This window comes from Rutidosis leptorrhynchoides, chromosome 6 (genome assembly GCF_046630445.1).
Source record: "Rutidosis leptorrhynchoides isolate AG116_Rl617_1_P2 chromosome 6, CSIRO_AGI_Rlap_v1, whole genome shotgun sequence".
Lineage (NCBI taxonomy): Eukaryota > Viridiplantae > Streptophyta > Magnoliopsida > Asterales > Asteraceae > Rutidosis > Rutidosis leptorrhynchoides.
The window spans coordinates 110,098,903-110,107,302 of NC_092338.1; the positions used below are offsets into that span (position 1 = coordinate 110,098,903).

General features: G+C 33.5%; 2 protein-coding genes across 2 annotated transcripts; one reads left to right on the forward strand and one right to left on the reverse strand.

Annotated features, from left to right (window-relative positions):
* On the reverse strand, window positions 1–3,050 carry LOC139852888 (peptide chain release factor PrfB3, chloroplastic). The gene is made up of 6 exons (XM_071842229.1): window positions 2,863–3,050; window positions 2,273–2,490; window positions 1,971–2,171; window positions 1,258–1,467; window positions 989–1,166; window positions 1–439 (listed from the first exon to the last, which is right to left on the reverse strand). The coding sequence occupies exons 1-6, from the start codon at window positions 3,023–3,025 to the stop codon at window positions 153–155; spliced, it is 1,257 nt and encodes a 418-aa protein (XP_071698330.1). The 5' UTR covers window positions 3,026–3,050; the 3' UTR covers window positions 1–152.
* Window positions 3,051–5,340: 2,290 nt separating this feature from the next.
* On the forward strand, window positions 5,341–7,281 carry LOC139853965 (uncharacterized). The gene is made up of 3 exons (XM_071843300.1): window positions 5,341–6,403; window positions 6,476–6,988; window positions 7,097–7,281. Exons 1-3 carry the CDS (start codon window positions 5,341–5,343, stop codon window positions 7,279–7,281), a joined length of 1,761 nt encoding a protein of 586 aa, XP_071699401.1.
* The last annotated feature ends 1,119 nt before the right edge of the window (window positions 7,282–8,400 follow it).

An 8,400-nucleotide genomic window follows, 5' to 3' on the forward strand; every position in this document is an offset into this window, starting at 1 on the left:
AAAACACAAAAAACTTCCTCATATATAGCATCGATCGTTCAAAATTTTACAAGCAAATTCATTAGAACCTGTTAAATTACATACCAATATCACAAACAAAGACGTACACATTAACAGTACATATCCTACACGAGACGATGACACCTACTTCATCACATGTCACATACTTGTCTATTGTTTATATGAGCACTAATAAACGGGTCAAGATTCCCACTTAAAACGTAATTCGGGTCTGCCAATTGAATGCCAGTTTTTACATCTTGAACAAGCTTGTATGGCCGAAACACATACCTTCGGGTTTCAAGGTGCCAAGGGTCGATAATAGCATCGTTCTTGATTCTGCTAACATCAGAAACTCCTTGGTCATTCAATATTACTAGAAGGTTCGCTTTTAACCGATTAAGGGCCTTCATCTTGTTTGAAAATTGGTTCCTTTCCCCTACAACATTTTAAACACGAGACATTAAATATAGTAAGCGTAAGCTAATAAAAATTGATTACGAGTATAAAGGGTTATAAGAACAGATTTGTCCTAAAAAAAAAACTGAAACTTTTGACTTCACACATGATTACCTAGTGATTCACTCATTTTTCCACGTATCTTATTGTCAAAGTCGGAAAAGTCCCGAGACAGAGACGAGTCGGTCGGGACTAGTCGTACGTTGACTAATGTTGACTTCAGTAATACATAGATTTAACATATATATACATTTATATTTCAAACATATGTTTAAGGCACAAAACCCTTGTACAAAAAATATTAACGATTTGACCAAACTTTGACTCACATTGACCCGACTTTTCAGCGTTGACCGACCCTGACCGACTTATTAGATGTTTTTGGGCAAAACGGGGGTCACCAAACCGACACGGCGGCCGAGACGGCAGCTGTTTAAAACACTGCTTATTGTTACTTACTATTGCATTGAGTTTTAGGGATTTTTGGTTCAACTAGAGGAACTTTTTCGAAAGGTGACCCATTAGTTACCTGATGAGTGAACCGTCAAGCCGGTTGAAGCATGTTGAATTTGAACCATAGACCCTTTTCGACCTCGATCATCTTCACATAATGAGATGTAGTTGAACTTCAAGTCTTTCTCATCAACGGTTAATGCAGGTGTTTCATCAAGGAAAAGAGGTATCACATCAACAGCAGCTGAACTAACCTTAAGTACAAAAACAACAAAGATAAGAACATTTATTCAAATACGAGTACTAACATGAAAAATACTGAATGAGTTTCAGCATGATTCATACCTCAGATAAGGATGCGGGATGAGACGTTATCATTCGGTGAGTACCCTTTTCACCTAAAAAGTAACCATAAGCGTATTTCTGTTCAAATTCAATTATTACAGACTTGATACCCAATGATCTTGATGCACATTTCTTCTCAACTATCCTTCCCTTTAACCCTTGCTTCTTGGCCCATTTCATGTACATTCCTACAAGTTGTTCTGCCCATACCTGAAAAGGTTGAGTATATTTTTTTATAATCTAAATGTAACCAAGAAAAAAACAAAAGAATATCTCACTTTAACTGCATAATAAGATCATCATGAACGTCTTAGAGGGTGTGCAAGATAGGACATTGAACAGGACCCAATATTTTGAAAGGGTCTAAAAGTTTTAAGAACCCTTTATATATACTTGTTTTGCTATTAGTACAAGTATGTCAAAATACACTTGCAGCCAAAAAAAAAAAAAAAGATTCTTCTTTTAACACATATTACCCCTAGTCAGAAGTCATTTTGATTGAGAGATCTCGAAAACAATGATAACTTGCTATACTATTTATAATGATAACTTTTAAGTAGTATTATTTTGACTTATGCATTAAAAGTTTAACGTTTATAAGGGCTCACTTTAACAGTAACTATAAATCAATGACAAGGCGCTGACATCGTCATCACATTTGTTTATGCATATTGTAAAAACAATGACAAGAGAATGAAAGAAGATTCACGAACCTCGGATCGAATTCCTTCAGATCCTGCTTCTATTATAATGCAAGCTCCCTCAAATTCATATTTCCCTTTAAGAAGTTTCGACATCTCATATTTATCCAAAAACTTGCTAACATCTACCGATGTGGAATACGCCTGCTTAAGAAGTGCATAATTTATAATGTCCATTTCAGCCAACTCTGTGATTAGCTTGGCTTCTTCAACCTAAATTAAATCAGATTACAATAATACAAGTTAGTAACATTTTTTTTCATTCAAATTCAACATAACAAAAAGAAGATAGTTAAATGAAGACAGCATGCCACCTTGTATGTAAGGTCTTTAAGAGCATCAACAACCTTAGCACTATCAGCTAACTTGATCAAGATATCGCTAGACTTGCCTAAATCGTCCCACAAATCATATTCTTGAATCATTTCTTCCTGTTTGACTCGTCTTGCTTCTTCAAACTCCAAAGCACTCAAACCCAAAATCTCGGCACGATTTACTGAATCTTCTATCTTCTTTCTCAATGAGAACATACCTATTTTATTTATAGATGAATAATAACATCACCAAGATTGGTTAAAATGTTTATTTATTTTCCCTTTTTACTTTATTCTACCTAGCTTTCAAAAATGTGAGTTAAAGATTATTCATCACAACTATATATCAATTAATTACTCTTCAATACTACATCCTCAGTACCAATTACATATCACCTTGGCTGCTTAACATAACAATAACATATACGGAGTACTATTTGTGACACTGGAAATTAATTAATGTGAATTAATTCGGGATTTTAAGTCCATAAATATTCAAAACCCTTATGAATTATTTATGAATTCCATAAGTGATAACTGATACATATGAAATAAAATTGTGAAAGCGGCATAGAACATAAGTCACACACCAAGTTGTTTGTAGGAATTGCTGGTGTGGATATCCATGGGTTGAGAAGAAGCTGCTGCAGCTGGAATTAACAGCCGGTGACGGTTTCTTATTCCGGCGATGTACCTCCGGCGAGTACAACCGTAGTAACGGTTGAAGGGTGTTGCTGCTGTTTCAGCCGCCATTTTTTTTGGGTGGAATTCAACTTCCAACAAATAAACTAGAGTGCCAAAAGGAAGGGATTTTATTTCTATTTCTATATTTTTTGTTATTCTAATTGGATAATTGACCCGTGATTTACTTATTTATTTATTTATTTACTCCGTATTTCGAACCAGTAGTTTTTTCGTTTTTTTTTTTTTTTTTTCTTTTTTTTTTTTTTTTTTTTGCAGATGATTTAAACGAGTTTTTTAGTTTATTTGTACTGGTTAAACTTTTTATAAATAATTATAATTATTTGTTTCGAACCATAAGTTGAAAGACGATAATGTTAAACATACATATCTTTTTTCTGTTGGATAGTACTAAAAAAGTGCGAGCAATATTTGATTTTTTTTTTTTTTTTACATCAATCAATGGATTCTATAATAACAAAACAATGTGATAGTAATTTTTATTTGTTGTTTTAAGATCATAATGATTATGATTTTTTGTCTGAGTTGAAAATTGTTATGGACTTTTTATTTAACTTTGGACTTTCATTTGACATTTATCTACTTGAAATTTAATTTAATTTTATAGCTGAAATATTGAAAACTAAAAACTCATTTCTTTATATAGATTTCGTATACCTATATACCCATATACTAAATGGGAGAGCTTCTTAGACCAGTTGCAGGGGCGGCCCAATAGGGTAACAAAGTGGACATTTGTTCAGGGCCCAATTTTTTAAGGGGCCCAAATATATCATGCCTTGAATACTAGTCCATATAATTTTGGGGCTTTTTTTTTTTCTCTTTTCAAGCATTTCAAGCCCAGTTGCTGAAAGGAATAAGGGATATAATATATCAGTGACCGATCGATCGCTTCCAATTTCCAAATTTCACTCGACAAAAAAAAAAAAAAAAAAGGGTTCGTAAGTTGTCGCCTGAGACAGGTAAATTCTTTTTGTTCTTTTTATCTTCTATGTTCTTTGACTTCTATCCATTATATATTTATATAAATTATAAATTATACTCTGTAATTATAGGAATCAATGTATTGTGTTTGAATTAAGTATTAGTTTATTACTCCGGTCTAGTTTATTACTCCGGTCTCCGAATATAGTGATCACAACAGTTTGTTTCATTGTTTGAATTGATTCACATATTGTATTTGAATTAAATATTACTCCGAAGTGGCAAAGTATTTGAATAATTGAATTAATATGTGTCGATTAGAGATTTAAAGTATCTGTATTGGACTTTACTCTTTAGAGTACTAATGGTACATGACCCATGTGATATTTTGACATATTGTGCAACAGAATGTAATTTGTTTTTTTTATTAACAAATTCAATTGAGTAATATTAATAATCATAATGTATGATCTTTGCCTTAACTATTGTTTTATGGTTATTGTCTTATACTCTTATAGATTTGGTGAATAGGATTAAGGATGGCTCCTAAACAATTATCCGGTTGTGAAAAATGTAAGAGAAAAAGACTAGATGAAAAAATGAAAAAGTCTCAAGCTGGTGCACTAGAAAAGTATTTGAATAAACCGACTCTTGAAAGGCACGAGCATGTACAAGTAAATCTAGAAGAAACAGAAGGCCAAGAGCATATTGATGAACAAGAGGCGAAAAAAGATGAACACGTTCAGACAAATATAAATGGAGAAGATGTGATACATAACATTGTTGATATATTTGACCCGAGAAGTTGGGAAGCACTTAATTCTGATGAGATTAAACTTTTGGTTGAAAAGGGTCCTAAAAGAGATAATAACATAGTTACTGGTCCGTATACCAAAAAGAGAAGGTTTTGTGTAACTTTATATACAAGAACTTTATCAAATTTGGAGAAGTGTGATCGACCATGGCTAGTATATTCAAAAGAGTTAGACAAAATATTTTGTTTTTGTTGTAAAATTTTTAGAAAAGGACAGCCGAGAGGTGGTTTGGCCGGGAAAGGTTATAAAAATTGGATGCGTGCTCCGGAAAAACTCAGAATACATGAAGTTACCCCGGTTCATCTTGAAAATATGAGCAAATGGTATGATATGCGTAAAAGATTGAAGTTGAACGAAACAATTGATAAAGTTCAATACGAACAATTGTGCAAAGAAAGAGATTACTGGATGCAAGTCCTTTTGAGAATCGTTGCGGTTGTGAAATTTCTAGCTTAACATAATTTAGCTTTCCGTGGATCAAAAGAAAAGTTGTACCAAAAAGGTAATACTCCGTAATATTTATTAGTGTTTGTGTTCATGTACCTCCAAATTGTTTTGGTTTCATTTTCACTTATTATTTATTAAATGTATTAAACAGGTAATGGAAATTTTTTGGGTCTCATTGAAATGTTGGAAGAGTTTGACCCGATTATTAAAGAGCATGTGCGACGAATCACTAATTATGAGCTTCATGTGCATTATCTTGGGCACAAGATCCAAAACGAGCTAATTCTTATGTTGGGTGATGAGATTAAAAAACATATCATAAAGGAGGTAAAGGAAGCAAAGTATTACTCAATCATACTTGATTGTACTCCTTATTCAAGTAATCAAGAACAAATGAGCATGATTGTGAGGTATGTAAAGTTCACCTCTAATTCAGTTATTGTTGAGGAGTCTTTTTTAGGATTTTTGAATGTTAATGACACCACGGGAAAAGGTCTATTTGATATGACACTTGAGGAATTAAAGCGTATTGGTCTTGATGTAAATGATATGCGTGGTCAAAGATATGACAATGGTGCAAACATGAAAGGAATACATCAAGGAGTGCAAATGAGATTTTTAAAGGAGAATCCCAGAGCATTTTACACACCTTGTGGTTGTCATTCACTTAATCTTACATTATGTGATATGGCTAATAGTTGTGTTAAGGGAAAGAACTTTTTTGGACAGATTCAACGTATATATACTATTTTTCATAATTCTGTTAATCGGTGGAAAATTTTGAAACATAATGTTAAAGATTTGAATGTTAAGCCATTGTCTCAAACTCGTTGGGAAAGTCGTGTTGAGTGTCTTAAAGCTATTAAAACGCAACTTGTAGAGATACGAGAAGCTTTACTTGAAGTTGGAGAAAAAGATAAAGATGCTGCAATTGCTAGTGAAGCAAATTCAATAGCTGAAAAAGAACTTGGTGAGTTTGACTTTTTGGTATCAATTGTCATTTGGTATCAAGTATTAAACGAGGTGAACATTGTGAGCAAAAAGTTACAATCAAAAGATATGAATATCGAGATTGCTATCAAAGAAATAAACAGATTGCTTGAGTACTTTAAGGATTATAGAGAAACTGGTTTTACAAAAGCTATTGATGAAGCTAAGGAGATTGCAGTTAAAATGGACATTGACCCAGTATTTCCAGAAAAACGTTTGATTCGCAGGAAAAAAAGATCTGATGAGAGTTCAAGTAGCTAGGACGTTTCATTTATACCCGAAGAGGCTTTTAGAGTAAATTATTTCTTATACATTGTGGATAAAGCTATTCTTTCTCTTGAAACAAGATTTGATCAATTTAAAAACTATGATAAGTTATTTGGTTTCTTATTTCCGCATAACTTGAGGGGAATTGAAGACAAAGATCTAAAGTTGTTTTGTAACGAATTGGAAAATAAACTCAAGTATGAAGGAAAATCGGATATCGATGGTCATGAACTTTATATGGAGTTGAAGTCATTTGACATAATAGGAGCCGGTGAATTTAAGAATCCTTCAGATATTTTGATGCATTTGAATGAGGCTCAAGAATATTTTCCAAACGCAAGGATTGCATATAGAATATTATTGACTATTCCAGTTACAGTGGCATCTGCGGAAAGGAGCTTTTCAAAGCTGAAGTTATTGAAAAATTACCTACGATCGACAATGTCCCAACAAAGACTGGGTGGATTGGCGATGATAACTATTGAGAATGAAATCTTAGAGAGTATAAATTGTGAAGAGGTAATTAAACAATTTGCTACCAAGAATGCGAGGCTAGCTTCAAAAATCATTGGTTAACTATTACGGTATGTAATTCTAATGTTAAACTCTTTATGTTTATTGATATGAAGTTAATTGTCATGTTTTTTTAATTATTTTATATTTATATTATTCTTTCGAGTCTTGGGGCCTTTTTTCTTCGCATCGTTCGGGGCACTTAAATTCTCGGGACCGGCCCTGACCAGTTGTATCAGGGGTTCCACAACCCCGTTGTTGCCGACGTGTCCACCCCAAAACGCCGGAGGCTCGCCGTATCGCGGCGTTGCCGGCCAACACGAGTCAGGCGTTTTGGTTGCTGCAACGTGATGTCCAACGGCCTGTTTGGCCACGTGGCTGTTTGCTGTTGGGGGAAAAAATTGAGCCGTTGGGGGGATGTAGCCGTTAGTTAAAAAAAAAAAAAATTTATTTTTATATTTATCTATATATATATACATAATCTATTAATCATTTTACACACACAAAACAATCTTTCTTTCTATATTTCCTTTATCATTTAAAAAATAACAAACAATGGAAAATGCATACAAAATGTTTGATTTTATCATTGATGATTCCGATGATGAAAATGTGGTTAATTTTGTTAAAAGTTTAACGGAAGAAGAGGTGGAGGGAGAAGCGAGTAGTTCACGAGTCCCGCGAACACGGGTTTATATAGCAAGGGATCGGGAAGATGCGGCTGTGAGGTTATACAATAATTATTTTTCGGAAACACCCGTGTATCCGGAAAAAAAATTCAAACGACGTTTTCGAATGAGTCGTGAATTATTTCATCGAATCATCGAAGGTATATCTAACTTTAATAGTACAAATATTCCCGATTATTTTTTGTATTTTAGGGAACGTCCAGACGCAGTTGGTCGTCAAAGTTTGACGATCCTACAAAAGTGCACCGCGGCCATACGTCAAATGGCGTATGGAAATACACCAGATATGTTTGACGAATATATAAAAATTGGTGAGAAAACGGCTGCTTTATGTCTAGATAATTTTTGTAGATGCGTATTTCATTTGTTTGCTCTCGTGTATTTGAGAAAACCAACTGCCGATGATATTGCCCGACTTTATAATTTTCATTATAATTTATTGTATGCTCCGGGTCTTTTGAAATACCATATTTGTCTGACTGGGTATGATATGCCTTGATGGAGAACTGCAAGCAAACTTTGAAAATAACGCGTATATTAATATAATAATCACGTGTTGAGTCCGGTGTATAACTCATCAATCCATCTTCAAATTCACCTCCGTAATGAACTTTTACGCGAATATTCAACGGAGGATTCATTTTGAAATTTGACAGAAATTATATAGATTTTAAGGAGAAATGAAAATGAAGTGTGTGTTATAGTTTGTGATGGGTGAGTTTTTATATACGAAAAAATATAGCCGTCTGAAAAAAATAAAAATAAAAATTCAAACGGTTGG

Coding starts and splice junctions, on each gene's coding strand:
- LOC139853965 (XM_071843300.1), top strand. CDS start 5,341: ATGTTGGAAGAGTTTGACCCGATTATTAAAGAGCATGTGCGACGAATC. Junction 6,404..6,475: donor AAGATCTGATGAGAGTTCAA/GTAGCTAGGACG, acceptor TTGTGGATAAAG/CTATTCTTTCTCTTGAAACA. Junction 6,989..7,096: donor GCTAGCTTCAAAAATCATTG/GTTAACTATTAC, acceptor TATTCTTTCGAG/TCTTGGGGCCTTTTTTCTTC.
- LOC139852888 (XM_071842229.1), bottom strand. CDS start 3,025: ATGGCGGCTGAAACAGCAGCAACACCCTTCAACCGTTACTACGGTTGT. Junction 2,491..2,862: donor CAATTCCTACAAACAACTTG/GTGTGTGACTTA, acceptor TAAATAAAATAG/GTATGTTCTCATTGAGAAAG. Junction 1,167..1,257: donor ATCCCGCATCCTTATCTGAG/GTATGAATCATG, acceptor TTTGTACTTAAG/GTTAGTTCAGCTGCTGTTGA.